Raw genomic sequence first — 19,545 nt, 5'->3', positions numbered from 1 at the left:
AGTGGAAGTGAAACGAACTAAACATGTACTAGGGATGGGTGAATATTTTGTCATAGCTTTGTTTCATAGAAAACAAGGTTGAAATACTTAGTTTAAAAAAAAAAAAAAATCTTTGCAAGAAACAGTATTCTTTAGTTATAAATCAAAATATACAGATGTTGAGGAACTGGCTCATTCTCTAAGTTCAGTTGCCTTGAATGATTATTCTTTTCTTCTGATTAGCCAGTCTCTTTTGAAACAGTTCTGAAGTATTTTTAGGTTTAAATGAGCATGAGCACATAGAGTTTAGTGGCACAAATGTTGAAAGTTTGCTTGTGTCAGACAGTGAAAGGGCAAGTGCAAAAATAAGAAACCCATGAGATTCCATCAATACACAATCTGTTTTGTGTATGTGACTGAATTGTAATGCATTTCCACCCAAACCATAAATTATATTTTTAATTCTCAAGTTATCATTAGTTTACCATCAGTCTAGCATTAGCTTAGTGTAAGGTCTGGAATATAAGAGAAGAGTAAGTGCTAAAAATCCTTTGTAGAGACTCCTAGAGAAATGCAAGAGCCTCTGGTCTAGCATTTTAATTGTAAGCCTCATGCATACAAACAAACTTTAGGAGTGTACAAATTTCAAATTGTTTCATAAAAGTAAATGTTTGTCAACAAAGATGACCTCTATTGCAAATAGCACGTTTGTTTATTGTCCTCCAATGTCAGCATGCTAGGCAATGTGTAGCTTTTCATTGCTGTTTCTGAAGTCAAGCAACCACTTAGTTGAGAGAAAAAAAAGGAAGAAAAAAAAGGGATAATATGTGATTACATTTTCAGTATGACTAAATTAGCTTCTTCAGGATATGGTGTTGAAATTACAACCAAGCCTCAAAGGCATGGAAGGAGGCTGAATAACTGTGCAATTTATGTAGACTAAATAAACGCATGCATACACACACATCCAATAATTTATTATTAGTCTAATTAAACCATTAGCAGTCTTGTCAAAATAGTATTAGTCCAGCTAGAGTAATACCCAAAACATGCAATTATTAAAGCTTGTTCACAGTAATATAATTAAAACTGACACCCACTTCTGCTATCCAGTCCTTATGCTGGTGTTTGGTTCACCCTTCCTGTGTATAGTAATGAGTCATTCTCATTCTTCAGCAGAAGCAGTATGGTGTTGGTGGTGGGGCTTTCTTCCACCTTGCCCTTGGGTCCATCTTCTATTTCTACATTTGCTGACATAATTCAATTGCTTCATTATTTTTGTTTTTATTTTTTTCTATAGTGCTCAATAAACTAACTATGTGTTTTAGCCAAGTGATGAACTACTCAGCTCACTGGGATTGGTACAGTTTAAATATGTTTTCCAGATTGGAAGTTAGTTTAAAATGATTTATAGTATATATATTACTTGAACAACTTCATACGTAGAAAGGAAGAGGGAAAAGATGACAAGTAGAGGAAATAATGCTTCCGGATTTATCACATCTCAGTGTTTACCTCTGGAAGAAAGACAGACCTTCTTCATCTGTTTTATGTTCCCAGCCCATTTGCCTACCTTTACCTAGTTTCTGGTGTTCTGTAACCAACTCTACATAGTCCTGAAACCTTTCTAGCTCTTACTTGCTAATTTTGCCAGTGATTACAGTGGGAAAACAAACAACCAAACAAAAATGCCATTCCCTGACCCTATTTTATGCTTCTATTCTATCTACATAATGTATGGAATTTTAAGGAGTGCACAGCGTTTTCCGACTTGTTAAAGATTGATGCTATGAGTTTGAGTTGGGATGGAAATGGCTTTATGTTAGTCTGACTACAGATTAGCTCAATCATAGAATTTTCATTTTGGTGACAGAGCTGTGCTGGCTACTGGAGTCATTGAGAAAATTGTTTCATTTCACTGCTGTCTTCATGGGTTTGCAGCAGTGTGTGGGAACACCACAAAACACCAGACCCTTCGTGTTACTTTTCACTTCAGCTGTATTACTTCACTTCAGCTGCAAGTGAAGATAAAAGGGTTAGGAGTTTCAAAGCCAAAAGAGCTGCAAAATGAGATGACATTCCATGTCAGCCTTAGATGATTAAAAGGTTTTGGGTGATTTGGGGCTTTTTAATACTTTGCCTATTTTGGAAAATAGTTTAGATGGCATAAAAATCTTGGTAGACTCATTCTGGCACGTTGACGTAACAAAACATTAAAGAAAATAATAAAACAGAGAATATGCTTCCAAATAAAGAAAAGAATGTTTCATGTCCAAAAGTTTTAGCGATGTTGGCTTTCTGCTTTGCTTTTTGTTTGTTTGTCTTTTATACTGATCGCTCTAGACTTCACATCCTTCTCACCACATAGTTTCTATCAAAACTATTAGATTCTACTTGATTTTCAACAGGCCTGAAAATCTTAAATACTTGAAATGTTGGATGCATAGAGGGAGAAAAATGGCATCATTAGATCCTATATTTCTCTGTATTCTTTAAGAACATACAGTTCATAATGTATTGTTAAAAAAAAAAAAATGTAGGAAGATTGTACCTTAATCTGGAATACACTGTGAGGACAGATCATGTGGATTTCTGTCTTTTTCATATGATATCAAAGGACACATTAATGTACAAAAGAAAAGTGACATAGCTATCCAGGCCGGAGAATAAAATCAACTTTTGAGCAAGTGAGATGCATTTGATCCTATTAGCTGGTCTAGAGAGGTATGTTTTCTATTCGTATAAGCACATATAGACTTTTATTTTCAAGTTTACTTTCATAACTGAAGAATCCAGGCTGTGCTTTACATGGTTAAAAATCATAAGGGCACCATCTATTCAGGATATTCTATTTCCACTTAGGTTGCATAGTAGTCTGACTTTTATTCCTTTTTAACAGCTTTTCCAGTTAAAATCTCATTGTCAGTACTGCCTTCCCACAGATTGTATAGGTTTTTTTCCTCAGTCAATATGTATCCCTCAAACATTGTTGCACTGTACTGTAGTAATTTCTTCCTCAACTCTTCCTGGATGATATCTACTCCTGGCTGTCATTTACACAGTCTTGGTTATTATTTTCAGCAGATGGATGAAGACAGATATTTCCATCAATCCAGGTTTTTGCCATTCCAGTGTTTTTTCCTGGATATTTTGCTATCAGTTTACAGTTACTGACATTCACAGTTACCTTTCCTTGCAAGCCAGGAAAATCCCCTCTGTTTTCACTGCTGATGCCTCCACCCTTTTTCTGTTTGTTTTTTTGTTTGTTTGTTACAGGAATGTAGCTGACTATATTTTTTCTTTATACATCCATACCCATGCCCAAACACCAAATTTACTCCAGCTGCAATTGTACTCCAGCTCTGTTTATGGAATACAGCCTTTTGTGTGTGTGTGAACACAATACAAATAATTTTCTTTGTCATCTTCCTCCTAATCTTTCATGTTTCTCTTCCGTTTTATCCACAATGTGTCTGCTAGTGTCCTTATCTTCCCAGTTATCCCCATCATGCTGTCTGCCCCTCCACATTATCTGTTTTTTGCACCATCACAGCAAATCCAGTTTTCTTTTTCCCTCTTTCAGTATCTCACTGTTTACAATGTTTCAGCCACCTTTCTTATAATCTCACCCTCTTTTTTTTCTTTTTCCCATTTGCATAACACATTCATACACTTAATGTTTCATCTGTGCTATTTCATAGCACTGCAACCATAACATCTAGATTCCTTCTCAAATTTAGCCTCCTCCTGCAAGCATTGAACATGTATTAATTTGTTAGGACTTTGGGTTTAAGTACTTTGTTTAAATACTATACCTTTTTTTTACCCTTTCTCCATGTTTTGTGCAGTGCTTCCCTCTTTAGACTGTGAGCTTTTGGAGACAGAATCTGGATTTAAAAGATCTCTACATTATGAGAGTCCTTTGGTGCCTACTGACTATCCGTTTCATTTGAGACGCATGATAAATTACTACCGGAGGGTCTATCAGAACTCTGTTCTTGACTCAATGAGAGTTTTAATTCCTGAACTGCAGTATCACACTCTCCTACTTGTTCTCTCCAGGCCAGGAATATTGAATTCTCTGATCTTTAGTAGTAGTATTTTGTGCCTGGCAGTTACAGACGTTCTACATAACCAGATGTAGTAACATATTGAATTTGACTTTTATGTTATAAAATGTGTTTATATCTGAATCAATAAATCGGTATCTATTTCATTTTGAGTATATATTCGCTGCCAAACATGTAACATGATTGTTGTCTTTTCTCAGGTTACTTTATCCTATTACTATTTTGTATGCTATTCCTATAGCACATATAAAAAAATGGGATTGTTGAAATTTGGAATTAATGGGCATTAGTGCGGATTGTGCATGGAAAAGCAATGTATGATATCTTTACCTTACTTTCTTCTCAGAAAAAGCCACCACTGTTTCATATCCCACTCTGTTATAAAAACTCAGGTATTTGTAAGCTTTCTATATAAAATCATTTTTATAGAGATCTCTTATTTTATTTTATTTTTTTAAGCCAAAAAAAGCATCTTTTTTTTTTTAACTATCATTTCTTTAAGGAGCATTATTTGATAATTTAGTTGTCATAGTTTGATACAATAGCATTTTTGCCAACAAAAGTAGAGCAGTTCTTGGCTTAACATAATCTTTAGCAAAGCTTATAATTGATTATACGGACTCTTGGAGCTAAATTTCTGCTAAATTTAAATTTTTCTGCTAAACATTTGCTAAATTTCTCTTGGTACCACAACAGTTTAACAAGTACATTCTGTAGCCTTAGCAGTAGCTTTTGTTATTCTATATTTTGTTTACTTTGGAAAGTTGTATTTATTTTATTACTCTGCTAGTTTCTGGCTGTGTAGTCGGACATATAGGCTCATGCTTTCATAACTGACATGTGAAGGCATGATTTCTGAAAGTATGTTCTTTACATATCTATCATAGCTTGCAAAAGTCTCACACTCTGTCCTCATTGTGTTTGGGAAATTATATCAGCTGAATTGCATTGCGTAAAATGCAAATTATTTCTTCTCTTAAAGTACTAACATTATCAGAGTTCTACTTCAGATACTGTGGTATCTATCAAATACCTGCCACGTTGGCATCATTATTTGCTTTAGACAGGGAATAGCTATAGTGGCTACAGTATCTTTGAAAAGTATAAATGTGTTTAATTCAGTGCCCTCTTACAGCTTCAGCTATAGCAGCTGGGGACACTGCCATCCGTCTGCATAGGACCACCCAGCAGGTGGAGGTTACTAGTTTCGCAATTCAGCCAGCAGTGCAGAAATGCAAGTTCTCACTGTTCTGCTGCAATAGAGCTAGTAATTTCTTCTAAGCGTTTAATCAGCAATTAGGTTACTTTTGCTAATTTTGCACTTAAGTAGATCAAGTTGAATTCCACTGGCTGCACATCTTCTGTCAGGAATATAGTAATAGACCTCTAGGGATAATAAGTTTTGAATCTCTCAGTGTGCAAAGTGATCCTGTCCCTAAGTACCAAGCAAGTTTCATTGCTTGTCCAGTAAGAATATGCTATTCTTATATGTATATATTTTAGTAAGCGTTGGATCATTTAGTTGCCTTGTTTCATCCAGCCTTTTGCAGTAGCCCTTTTTTAATTTCCATCTAGATCAAAACAAACAGCATTTTGAAGTTCTTTTCACCAGCAACACACTTTTAGTAATCACGTTTACTAAATAAAAGCTACTAATAAAAAGAAACCTTTTTCTTTCTTCCTACAGGATATTTTCTTGTGTACATTTTTTCAAAGTATAGCAATGACATAGTGTTTTTCTAATACTACACTACATATAATCAATTGCTTTAGGAAATATTACATTCAGTCTTAAAAATAATCAATTGCTTTGCTTAGAAGATGTAATTCAAAATCTAGCTTAACCTCCACAATAAAGGTCACTTATGATCTATTTTTGTACCCTTGCATTAGGTCCAGCCAAGGAATAATGTGTGCAGTTCACCGCCAGGGTGCACAGTTAAATACCACAGTTCTAGGTGAAGCTTTGCCAGTAAGTCATTTTGTCTTGCTCCTGTCAAAATGAACAGGAGGACTGGGGACAGTGGAAACTTTAGCAGAAACTGACTTCACGTGAACTTTTTCATAGGCCCATTGAAATTCCATTCCTAGACACAGGATGGTAGTGTTTCAGAAAAGCAAAAGAAATACATTGTAGAGAGAGAGTTCAGAGTATTTTTGTACGGCAAATCTTCAGAGGTCCAAAAACATAATAATAAAGGGGTAATCTTATATTGGACTAGACTTTTGTGTATAATTGTATCTGTCTCCATTTTACTCAAAACTGGTTACCTGGACTCTCTAGGTGTCTTCAGTCATACTTGAGTTTGCCAGCATCACAACCCTTGCTATGCTTTGGCTATTAATCATGAAAAAGCATTTATTTTCATGAAAAATGTGCTTCTGGGTCATTGTTTGATGATAAAATAAAACTTAGACCTTTCATTATTGTTTTTTCCATTTTTGTAAATCTGACAGTCCTTCCTGTTATCATATGGCTGTACAAGTTTACTCTTCTGTATTTTGTGGGAGTTCCCTTTCACTTCACCATTTGTATTCTAGCACTCATTACTTTATATTAGGTCAGATACTGTATTCCTTTTACCTTGTTCTGGATAAGGTTATTTCATAAAGTGAAATGTATATATATTATTGATTGTAGGATGGAATGGGAAATTTGAGAGTCACTAAAAAAGGAATACGACTTGAAGGAATATCTGAATTTCTACTTCCACTATACGTGAAAGAAATCAATTCCCGAAAGGTAGGTCGTTTTTTTTTTCTTTTTTCCCCCTTTAATTTACAACTAATATAAATGAGTCTCTTCAGCCGCAAACTACAAAGTTTCATTCTTACACCTCCTAAATTAGTGATCAGTAGATGTTTGCTTTGAGAATACCTTAACAGTGAAAACTTCCTTCACGTCAAAACCATTTTTTCCCCTGTAACCTTGCCTGCCTGAATAAAAGAAATGCCTTATCCTTAAGAAATGAGACTTAAAGACTGTATATGTTATACTTGAAATGACCGTGGCATTGTGAATGGAGCATTTGACTCTTCATCTGACGTGAAGTCGAGAAATACAAGATTGCTTGTGTGCGCAAAATATAGTGAAATAATGAAGGATTAGCTAGGGTGATTTTCCCTCCCTCCCCAGTTAAGTACAAGCAATCTTGTTAAGCTGTATAACATCTCTATCATATAATTTTTCAAAGCAAACCATTTTTAATATTGTTTAAATGCAATTGTTTTATCATTTAGCACCAGGGTATTACAGAGGAAAAAAGAGAATCAAAATATTATGCATTCAGAAATTCAGTGTAGTTCATTTTGACTGAGTAGTTTGGACTCATTTGTGCTGTATATATAACATCTCCAATGCAGTAAAAGTAATTTTGAAATAATCAAAATCTCTTAAGTTCTTTTTACCATACAAATGTTAATCTGTGATCAGAGAGGAATGTTACAATGGTTTTCAGTCAACCAGGTGCAAAGAACTTTAATATGCATAGAGCAAAAGTTGACAAGAATGAAAACGTATTTACCCTAAGTGCCTTTATGGAAAATTCTTCCTTTAGAATTTGTTGATATCTGTCTTCTGTGTGTATAAGAAATGTCTCAAGTACATTCATAAATGAGATCATGAGTTTCCCATCTCTCTTAATTAGTTCATTCTCGTGTTAATGGATGTGTGAGATGAATGGCAAGTCTCTTGGTCCTTTTTTTTTTTTTTCTATAAAACTACTATCTTTCAATATTTAACAGAGAAGCAATATTGTTCTAGGTAATGAAAAAATCTTTAATATTTAATTAGTGTATTCCCCAATGATGTTGAATTTTGATCGCTTTTTAAACGTATGTTCTTTGACTTTTCAACTCACCATACATCCAATCTGTTGCAAAATCTTGTGTATAACGTTTATTTTACAGTAGCAGCTAAAAATATTCATTACTAGCTAAGGTAAATCTGTATTTAAAAAAAAAAAGTCAATACATTTATTTCTAAATAGATGCAAATATCATACCTTTGATATTGACTAGAATGCTGCAAAAACAAATCTACTATTACCAAAACCCAACAACCAACAAAACAGTCAATGCATAAGTGCATAAATGACTTTTTAAGTAGCAAACACTTCTGCCAGGTCAATCAATAAGACCAGATTCTGCCTCCTGAAATAGGAAAGGCATCTACAAAGGGGAACTTTAGCCGTATTATTTTTTCCTAGACCACTTTGCCATGAAAAGGCACTAGTACCTCTAAAGTAATTTATATAATCTTCTAATATTTCCTTTATAGTTTTGAAGTTATAGGATTCTTTAAATCAACTAGAATATTTTGTGTCTTATCTATTTCTAAATAAATAAAATACTTTAAGGTTGTTGTTAGAGCTTCATATCAAGTACAACAGATCCTTTTAAAAGCAGGCCTAAAGCATGAGCTTGTTTAATATGAATATTCCAATCTGTAGACTTTGTGAAATCTCTGTAAAATTCCCAGGCTGTATAACCTGTATCCGCACCCTTCAGGGAAGCATACCTTTTTCCTAGAGATTGCAGAATATTATTCATGGTTTGTGCTTTTTTCCTAGTTTCTTTCTACAAGTGGATGGTGTCTATTATTGTTCCATGTCCAGTACATGAGAGTTATGATTTGGGATGTTTGCTTGCACAGGGCTTCATATTGTAGAACATTGGTTCTTAAGAAATAAAGGTGAAAATTTCTGTTTCACACAGATTCAAGTAGGGTCCTAACTTCACTCAGAACTGCTAAAAAAAAATATATATATATATAAGAAAAATGCATGCAAATGTAAGTACTATAAAGGAGCAGAACCCAAGGTGTAACAGTAACCTAACGCAAGGTCACTTTAGTCCTGTGAGGCTCATGAAAACAGATTTTAAGTGCCCTCAAAGCAACAGAGTAGATCATTAGCTAGACAAAATACTTTAACTAAAACATTTTTGGTTTTGCAGATCTACTGATACCTATCTACTAATATTAAAGCATTCATTATCTAGCTAAAAAAGTAGTATGTATGTGGACTTGGCTCTCATCTCGCAGCACTCCCAGATGCACATTCCAGCCCTTTGCAAGCTTGTTCAGTAATTCTTGTGCTAACGTTTCATTAACTTGTGGTGTATGTTAATGTGAATGGTACAAGGGAATGATGAAAACGACCCTGGAGCTCTGTTAAGCTTTAAGGCAGGGGTTTGCAGCATCTCTGCATGGCGTGTCCCCAGGTATATGGCATCTGCATGTGACATTAGCTCTTTTGTCACTTACAGAATTGAACTTGGTGCTGTAGAAATCTAAGTGTGAGCCACGTTTCTGAGCTCTCATTATAGTCAGTAGAGACCTGGTCAATACAGACAGTGGGCTCTGTAGAAAGCACCAGCTGTTAGTACTTGATTTGGGTGTGGTACGAGGGTGGGGAGTGCTTCCTCTCTTCCCCCTCTTTCCATAGAAGTACTAATGATTGAAGTTTGATGCATACAGGAATTAAAATGTACCATGCAATCCAAAACACATTTAAAACTCTATATTTGCTGTCTTTTACATGCATATTTTATTTATTTTCTGAAAGGAGAATTTGCTCTTTAAGTAGATTTACTTATTCCCCTTTAAAAGAGTGGAGACAATGAACTGACATCACTCGATTAAATCCTGAGACAAGCTGTAGTGTGTTTAATAAGGTTTTTGTGGAACAGGTGTATTTCCTCTGCATCAGCAGCATGGTTTGTTGAATGCCCCACCCGGGAGCTTTGTGTAGGGCTGTCAGCCCTACAGGTCAAGGCTTCACCACTTTCCCATCACACGGTACATAGCAGAGCTAGGTGGGAAGACCGGTGATGTTATCAGCAGGATGCAGCAGAAGATGCACTATGTTGTGACTAAGAGGTATGAGCAGAGTTTTTGTGCTTATACAGGAGCTGATAAAATTTTAGTTAGCTAGATTTGGAGTTGATAAAACATGTTTACTGATAGCACAGGGTTCACTTCTGATTCTGATAGTGAACTACTTCTGATACGAGACCTGGAGCAGTCTGTTGGGTAGCTAGGCTGAACTGAGCTCTTGGTTGCCACAGTTTCGATATTAAGGGTGACTAGGTATAATACCGTAAAGCTCGCATGTGCCTACACATGTTGAAATCAGTGCTTTTGTCTGCGGCATGCCTGGATCCTGAAATAGGATTGTTTATGCAAGGTTGAATGCAAACCTGAAAGTCCTCTTTAACAAAAGAGCTGTATTGAACTTTGTATATAGGTTGAACAATTGCCTTTTGTCTCGTGAATTGTGTTCTGGTTTAACCCTGTCAGGCAGCTGAACTCCACCACAACCACTCTCTCACTCCCACTCCTCAAAGGGAAAGAAAGGGAGAGAAAATATGATGAAAAGGTCTCAAGGGTTGAGGTTAGGACAGGGAGATCACTCAACAGTTATCATCATGGGCAAAACAGACTCAGCATAGGGAGAATAATATAATTTACTGCTTCTCACTAGCAGACTAGAACGCTGAGAAACTAAAAGCAAATTAAAACATGTTCCCCCATATACCTTCTTCTACCTCTTCCTCGCAAGCAGCACAGGGGAATGGGGGCTACGGTCAGTCCCTGACGCTTTGTCTCTGCCACTTCTTCATGATCACTCTGCCCCTGCCCCACATGGGGTCCCTCCCACCTTGGGGTCTGCAGGGCTGGTTCTCACTCCCCTCTTCCAGCTGCTCTTCTGCAGCATTTATTTTTTTTTCCTTTCTGAAATCAGCTCTCCTGGAGGCCCAACCAGCATCAGTCACTGGCTCGGCTCTGGCCAGCAGCGGGTCCCTTTGGAGCTGGCTGGAGCTGGCTCTGATCTGACATGGGGCAGCTGCTGGGCTCTGCTCACAGAGGCCACCCCTGCAGCCCTCTGCTTCCAAACCCATGCCAAGTAAAGTCAATGCACATTGAAATCCTGAATATTAAAGATAAATGCTAAAATAGTTGGAGTTAAGTCAACCGGAAAACAGATATGTATGAATTCTTAAAAATAAATAAATCAATCAAAACGTATAATTTATAATATTTCTAACTTTGTGATATTATCTCCCGCCATTATACAACTTTTGATTGAGAAGTAGTAATGACAACTTCATGTCTGTGGTTAACCGAATATACATTCAGGTTTTGGCTGTAGAATTTATACAGATTAGAAGACTGCTCAGAGCATGCTGTTTCCCTAACCTTGGTCCTTTTGGTTAGCCATTTCTGCTACATTTTACCACTGTGCTTTCTATGGACACCAAGAGTGTGTTTGTGTGTGTGTTGGGTCATGAAAAAGAAAGACTGAAATATTCTACACAAAATTTCATGTTTTCACCAAAATAAATCTGTAGCTTCAAAAAATTACTTAACTGCATGTCAGAACCTGAGTTGTTAAGGGCTCATTTGATCCTGAGATGACTTCTTTGTAACCCTGGAACAAGAGTACACGTACTCTGTTGTTGAATTTTACTGGTTCTAGACTTCTGGTCAAATTACCAGGCTGAAAGCAGACATTAAGGCAGTGTTGTATTTTCCATTTTTATGTCTCTTGCATTGGTCTGGTGCAAAGAAACAACACAAACTAAGTTCTAAGGTAATTAATTAGATGTATGATGTCAAATAACACACAATGCAATAACCTGAATTACTACAATATTTCTGTTCTTCAGTATTGAATTTCTTTATCATCCTGCTAATGGATCCATGCTACTGCATTTGTGAACGGAAACAATAAAAGCAGTTCATGGTGCACTCTTCAGAATGCATTCTTGGCTTCACTGATCTTTTTCATTCACGCATACGGTACTTAAATGTTGAAGAAAATCAAATTTTCTCTTCATTAAATAGTCTCCCTTACAAATAAGGCAAGTAATTTATTGCCCATCAAACTAGGGGCGTACTAGTGGAGTACTGTTTGTTGGTTGGTGTTTTTTTTCAATACAATTAACAAGGTTAAAAGTTGTTTCCTGAGTTTGTTTTCAACATATACCCCTAGAGAACACAATTTAATGATTTAGTTAAAAGTCATTAGAAAAAATCTATTAAATGAGAAACATGAAATGAATATAAACTAACCAAACACACAAAACTCTGAGAACTCCCTGTATGTCTTATATTTTTAAATATTTGATTTTCTTGTAACTAAGAAAAACAAATGTTTCAACAGATATGTTGAAATTTTAGGGAGACTTCAAAGCAAAACTTTAAGGTATTCATTCTCTAGATTTTCACTCATGAATCTGAAGATCCCTATAAATATTTAGAGATTTTAATTTATTTTTTTTAAACCTGAAGCAATCTTAACAAAAGCTATTTTAATGTATCTTCATATTTTTTCCACTCTCCCTCAGTGCATAACCATTAACATTGAACTAACATTTTTGACTTCCAGCCAGCACAGAACACATACTTAAGTTTGTTTTGGGGCCTTAGATGCCTTTGCAAGAACCCTGAATTCTCTTTCTGATGTGAGAGTTAATTTCGGGTCTTTGGGCTGACGTCCTAATGGCCTCTCTTGTTGACTGAATGATGATTTTGCAACTCACATAGTGATGATGAGTACTGTAGTCACAGTAAAAGTTCCCCTTCCATATTTTGTCCAGACCTTTTATTTGACTTGAAATATTTTAACACTTATTTTCTAAGTTTTTCTTTGCTTTAGGGTACCCTGAAGGCAGTTCTTTCTGGCTGTACAGAAATGCTGTTTCAGGTTAGTTTAAGAGCAAAATACTTGGTTATCAAAGGAAACCTTTCTCCTTTCAGCAGCTGGTTTTAGGCTCTCACTAATAGCTAAGTTGTTGACCTGTAGAAACCATGAATTTTCTTCCAGAGTATCCGTATGCATCTTAAATGGTATATGTCCTGAACTGTCTTAACAGGCTATAACTAGATTTATACATACAGAAACAGTCAAATATTTCTGATGACTGTGACTAATGAGGTGATGGCTTTATTTCAAAATGCCATATCCTAGATGAATATTTAGCAAGACATTCAGCATTTGTAAAACTTAGCTGAAATTCCATCCAGTTTGTGTCAAAGTTGAATATCAGCAAAATGATTATGAACAGGCAATCAATGTAGTTTGTAGACTAGGTACTGCTTTCCAAAAGTGTAACACATACGTGACTTATCTAAGATTCTTTAAAGTTACACAGTTGTTAGCTTCTTTCTCATTCTTTTTTATCTATGTAATTACACTAGGCATGAGTTAATATGTCTGAGTTACTGAACTTGACTGTGCTGATAGCTCAATTAGAAATACATTTTTAACTTAATTTTTTTGGCTTCACTGCAGTTGGGTTCATAGAAATCCCAAGTAAAGTGATATTTTAATAATTTTGGGGGGTATTAGAAATGCTAGAAGCATTCTGTTCTCCAGGCTGAACAACCCCGTCTCCCTCAGCCTGTCTTCATAGGAGAGGTGCTCCAGCATTCTTTTTCTTTCCAGATTGTACAAGCCTAGACTGAAGGGAGCTCCAGATACTTTCTCACAAAAATCATGTAGAGGAGAATAGTCACTTTCCTCTACCTGCTGGCTATGCTGTGTCTAATGTAGCTCAAAATGCCATTAATCTTCATTGCCACAGGTGTTCCACTAATGGTTTGTATTTAATTTGTTCACCAGCACTCCCACCCCACCTTCTCTTCAAGATCCTTTGCTATAAAGCTGCTTTGGTCCCCAGCCTGTATACATACATAAGTTATTCTATCCCCGGTACAGGACTTTGCATTTGACTCTGAGCTTCTCTCTCCAATGTGGTTACAAAGAAGCATTTTAGGAGATCGCATCAAAAGCCTTGCTGAAGCTGAGGAACGACAATGGTCTATTGAGCCAGTCATCTTGTTACACATTTGTTTTTTCCCAAACACCTTATTTTCCTTTGCTTTGTAGTGATTTTCAGGGGATCTTCTCCATAGTCTTTCCCTTAACTGAGGTGAGGCTGTCTGGGCTATAGTTACCCAAGTCACCCATCTTGTTCTTCCTGAATAGGAGTCTGACATTTCTGGTTTTGCAGTCATCAGAATTATCTGCAAAACTTCAAAGATAATAGCATGTTAAACATTGATGACAAGCACCATGAGATATGCGCCTTCTGGTCTAGAGGACTAGCTAGTGTTAAGTTCAGTTTGGTTAAATTGTCAAGCTGGAAAAGATGTTCATAATCTGTTGTGAAGTCCTGCAAGGATCTTGTATTTGTTGATTTGGGGTTTCAAGAGGAGGAACAGGTTCCCCCAGCCTGTGCCCGAGCATATTCTTCTGAAAAATCAAGGCTTTTTTTTTTTTTTTTTTAACTATATATAGCCTCTTTTCTGCTCTATCAGTTGCTCTGTTGCCATGCAGTAAAAGTAGTTTGAATCCTGCAGCCCTACTACTACTGAGATATATAGATATCAGGGAAACCCCAATTAGGAGATGTTGCTGACCACCATCAAAAAACCACAAAGATACCTAAGAATCTGCCACCAGTATGAAGTGCAATGCTTGTTTCTGCAGTTAAATGTCACATATCTCTGATAAAATCTGAAATCCTCCCCCCTTTTTTTTTTTTTTTGATACTTACTCTTCAGCATTGCCCTTGGGATCACGCACCTGTCACTGAAAATAAAGTCATTATTATGGCTTAAAGGGCTCCTTAACTCATTTTGGCTCTCAACATGATGTAGTTCCAATGTACTAAAAACGCAGTGTCAGTTTATTGGCTATGAACAAGATATAAGGGTTTCTTTAATCACAAGCTTTGCCAAGGGACAAGTCACTCATATTTGTTGGTGGTCTCTGTAGGGACTGCCACTCTGAAATTAAGTTGGCTGTACTCACTCTTCACTGACAGCTGGTAAGACCTTCATGATTCATGATTTTGCCCTTGATTTGCTATACTTCACTGAAACCTGTCTGGGGGTCATCCAATTGTGCAAGTCTGTCTTTTGAACACATCATTCTTTCATGTCAGCCTGGACTCCTCTTCTTATTACTGTGATTTGTTGTTCATTGAAGGAGAATGTCTGCTTGTTATACTGAAAATTCTGACTTAATATTACCCGAGCTCTTTATTTTCATTGATTACAACTCATGAATAAAGTCAAGAGTGACTGTATCTACCAAATTGTATACCACCTTGAAGAACTGAATTTGATTTGGGAGCAATTCTTCAGACAGAAGTGGGAAGTTAATTAAGTAGAAACTGTTGCTTTTTGTTTGTTTGTTTTTCTTGGTGGTGGTATTGTTTTCGGTATCAATTGCATCTTCAGTTTTAAAGTACTTCCTTGGTGTAATGAATCTATGTTCCACTGGGGAAAATTTCACTGAAACTGCGATATTTCAGTTTGGTGATCATCATATCCTGTATCTGATCCTAACAGTCATTCAAACTGATTTTGCTTTGAGCTGTTTTAACTCTGTAGGGCTTCTGAAACTGAGAAATGACTTCTTGGTTGTTTTTTGTTGTTGTTGTCACGTGTCTCCCCCCTCTACCACCCCCCTCCCCCCCAAAAAAAAAAAAAAACTTCAAAGTAATAACATTGGAATTTACAGAGGCTAAGCAATTCCTTAAAAATAATTCATATTTAAAATGAAGTACAATTACTATTAGTATTTCCATAGACAGTATTATCCAAACTAGGAATATAAAAAGCAGATGTCTTGTAAAAGACTGGAAAAGAAGAAAAAATACATCTTTATCTCTTTATGCAAGTATTTATGCATGTTTCTAGGGGGAGACGATATTTATCCTTCCCATGTCATTTTGTAAACTTCAGGTAAGCCTTTTTTTGCTCCTCTGCAGAAACCCTAGAACTATAGATGCCCAGATGATTTTAAAAAATAAAAAATAAAAAAATAAAAGGCGGGGGGGGAAATAGATGTTAGGGGAAAAAACATCCTTGTAGGCCATTAAGTACAAAGTACATAATTTATTTCCCTCAAAATACTGCCATCTGTTAGCCCTGGTGTGGGGACTACTGAATTTCTTACAAGTCATGCTGTGCCCTTATTTGTAGTCTTTTGGTATGCAAAGACAAATTTTTTCCAAAGATCATTGTAAGCAGTGTGCTTTTAAAGTTAGGAGGAGACTTAACTCACATTCAAAGACTTGGTGTGTTAACAACAAAGCGCTCTGAAATAAAACTGTGCATCTAATACTGTTGGGAGCTGTCAGCATGGAGTTATGAAGGAGAAATCATACCTGACCAACCTGACAGCTTCCTACAACAAGCTTTCTACAGCAATGAGTGTGGTGGATGAGAACAGTTAATGTTGATTATATTGCCTTTAACAAGGCTTTTGACCCTGTCTCCTATCACATCCTCTAGGGATGAAGTACACATCAAATAAGAGGACAGCGAGGGAGGCTGGAAACTGAATTGCTGAGCTTGAAATGTTGTGCTTAGTGGCACAAAGCTCAAATGGAGGCCAGTCACTTGTGGTGTACTCCTGGCGTTGATACTGGGGCCAGCAGTGTTTAATGTCTTCATTAATGACCTGGACCTGGAACATTTTCTGTTGAGAAATACAATGTATTCTGCTATACTGCCCACTACATGATAATAGAGAAAATTAATGAGTATTCAGAAGTTTAAGATGGAGGAAATGAGAATGTGTCTTACCTTGACTACTTGTAGTGAAATTCTGAGTACAAGTTATAGTATAATCATCACATCTACTTTGACATTCCCTGATTAGGACACTGTTCCTCTCTTACAGGAATGAAGTGCTTTTTCCTCCACAGCCTCTGATAGCTGACTACTACTGGCAGACATCACAAGAATGGTGTTTATAATACTGTCTATCTCCTGGAGAGAGCTTTTTGTTTTCTCACTATTCAGTGAGAACCAAGTTGTTTTTTACTGCTTTCAAAATCTACAAGATTCATTCATTTTCCTGTTTTGTTTTTTTTTTTTTTTTTTTCCCTACATATGAGTGGGCACATCTTATATATTGATGCACAATGCTTTAAAATTACTGGTCAGTCTTAAGAATTGGAGCCTTTATTCAAGATAGTGTGCTTTTTGAGTTTATACTATACAATCTTTTCTTGTAATAAGAAACAGATCATGGTATAAACCTCCAGTTTCTGAAACAACTTGTCACCAGCAATGAAATTTTCTGCTTTGAGAATGCTCTTACAGAGTATATTTGTTTATTTTTTACTATTCCATGAAGGAGGTTCCCATCCATCTCATACTGTGATTTAAACTTCAGACTCCTTCTATACTTCTGAAATCCCTACCTCGATGACTTGTTTTTTTTGTTTTGTGTTTTAACGTTGCCAAATCAATTTCTCAGAAAAACTGTTAAGCTGCCATCCATTTTAGGAAGCAGTGTGACTGCAGCATTACCTATAAAGAGGGAGTATCAAATTAAAATAATGTATGGAAGATAAATAAGTACAAGTACTACTTTTTTTTTTAAAAAAAAAAAAAAGTAATAAGGAATTACTAAAATATTTGCAGGTGCAACTAACATTTTAAATCAAAAATTATTGTTTCCCGTTTTCCTTATGGTAGGCAGTGCAAGAAATATAGCAGTAATAGCAGTATGTTGTTAATTCAATCCATCTTTAAAAAAAAAAAAAAAGTTGATGGAGTAATAATTTTTCTTTTTAGATGTAAAATATGTATGTCCCACTTTTCATCATCTTATGCATTATGCCTTGAAATCTTTTCTAAGATTGTTACTCAAAAGCAGTTCTGAATTTATTATTTAAGTAAAATGGAAGCGCTGGTTACTTCAGAAGAGGTATAGTGTTTTGACACTGCCCTGCATCCAGAAGAGATAACAAATAGTACTAAGATTACTTGAAAATATTACTGGCTTGAAGAGCATTTTCATGATACTAATTGAACAAACCAAAACAATTTTACATCTTTTCATTACAAATGTTGTGCTCTAGAAAAGCAAGCATAATGTTGTTACCTGTATTACATTTTAAAAGTCAGCTATAGCAGCAATATACACACTAGCCCATATATGTATGATCCCTTTTTATAATAAAACAGACTTTAAAAACTCAGCAGTGATCAGACTGTGCTTTATTTGAAAAAGCTTAGAATTAAACCTAACCAATAAATAAATAAATAAAATAGGGTTGTAACTAGGTATGTTTCAAGGATATATCTCAAGTTATAGAAAAGATCTCAAACTAAACAAGCAAACAAAAACTAGTGCATTGACATATGAGATAAACTAAGGGCAAGAATTTTTTTTAGAAATTCAGTAATAAATAAATACTGGAAAGAACTTTAGAAAATAGATGTTAGAATTTTAGAATTTATGAGTGGGATTGGGGTAAAGAAAACTCACAAGGAAAGCAGAAGTCTTATAACAGAAGCAGCTGAGCAAGTTAGCATCCTGTACTGGAATTGGTAATTACAGTTTCAGCATTAAAATTGTACAAAAAACATCTGGGGATTTACAGTAAAGTTGGCTCTTGGGCTTCAGCCAGAGGCTCATTTGTTTCTTCAGCTGAATTCAAATCAGTCATTCTGCTAAGAAAGTAACTGCAGTTCACAAGGTTTGTTAATTTAGGGTGGCAATCTGTCGTGCACAATTCTGCCAACAGCTACTACAGTATGCTCCTGCGGAAGTCTTTGCAAGTATGAGTGATAATTGCAGTAGCATGGGTGTAGGCTAGTGATGGTGAAATGTTTGCTGGTCTGGAGCCTAATTAATTTTTAAAAACACGAAGTTATTGTATGTCATTTTCGTTAGTAAAAGTGAAATCTCCGTTGATACTAAACTTGGCACTCCAATAGTGATCTACATGAAAACTGCCACAGTAATTTTTAGCAGAAAGGAAAACTGAAGTTTATACTAAGAGGATAGAATGAGTAGAAAAATGTTTTTTTCTCTTGCTAGAATCAAGATATAAATAAAAGATCTCTTAAAATGGTTTGGGCAAAGTTTATTTTTGTCTCTGAGTTTCTCCATTGGTATCCATCAGCTCGGAATCTTCCTGTAAATCAAATCTGTGGTGTCTCTGAGTAAGATAAATAACTACAGAATCCCTAAAGACAAGTCCTTGATACTTGTCTTGTCATTTTAATAAAATGTAGGCACTTTGGAATGCCTGCTTCTGGCAGGCTGATCCAAAACACTTGACACAGAAAACTTGGAAAGGGGATCTTTTTCTTTTTTTTTTTTTTTTTTTTTTTTGTGGGAGCATGTACTGTATGTTCTACAAGTAGAAAATCAGGTTTTAGAAATATTTTAGCAAAAATATCACTACGACTATCTAAATCCGGGATACTACAGCACATTCTTTTAGGATGCAGGTGCTCTTCTGTTGGTAAGATATACTCCAGTAGCACGTGCCAGTGTTTTGCAACACTGATTTGCATTGAATTAGGATACTAATTTTTGGAGTAGCTTGATTAATTAACATCAATAAGGGCAATATAATGTTGTTTTTGGTGAGGAAAATTGTATGTCAGTGTACAAATTGGTAGAACTCCTGTATTGCACAGGTGAGGCAGAGGGACTACCTGAAAGCTGCT

At 35.8% G+C, this 19,545-nt stretch overlaps 1 protein-coding gene across 2 annotated transcripts in view; it reads left to right on the top strand.

Moving 5' to 3' along the window:
- The window catches only part of SGCZ (sarcoglycan zeta), a 444,208-nt gene that overhangs the window by 316,854 nt on the left and 107,809 nt on the right, over positions 1-19,545 (top strand). For both annotated transcript variants that reach the window (XM_040555999.1, XM_040556000.1), the window contains exon 3: positions 6,691-6,792. In XM_040555999.1, coding sequence (XP_040411933.1) covers positions 6,691-6,792 — 102 coding nt within the window. The remainder of the gene's footprint in view (positions 1-6,690; positions 6,793-19,545) is intronic.

The sequence above is a fragment of the Cygnus olor genome, chromosome 4 (assembly GCF_009769625.2).
Source record: "Cygnus olor isolate bCygOlo1 chromosome 4, bCygOlo1.pri.v2, whole genome shotgun sequence".
Classification (NCBI taxonomy): domain Eukaryota; kingdom Metazoa; phylum Chordata; class Aves; order Anseriformes; family Anatidae; genus Cygnus; species Cygnus olor.
Note: the sequence above shows the minus strand (reverse complement) of the source record. Positions and strands in the feature narration are given on the sequence as shown.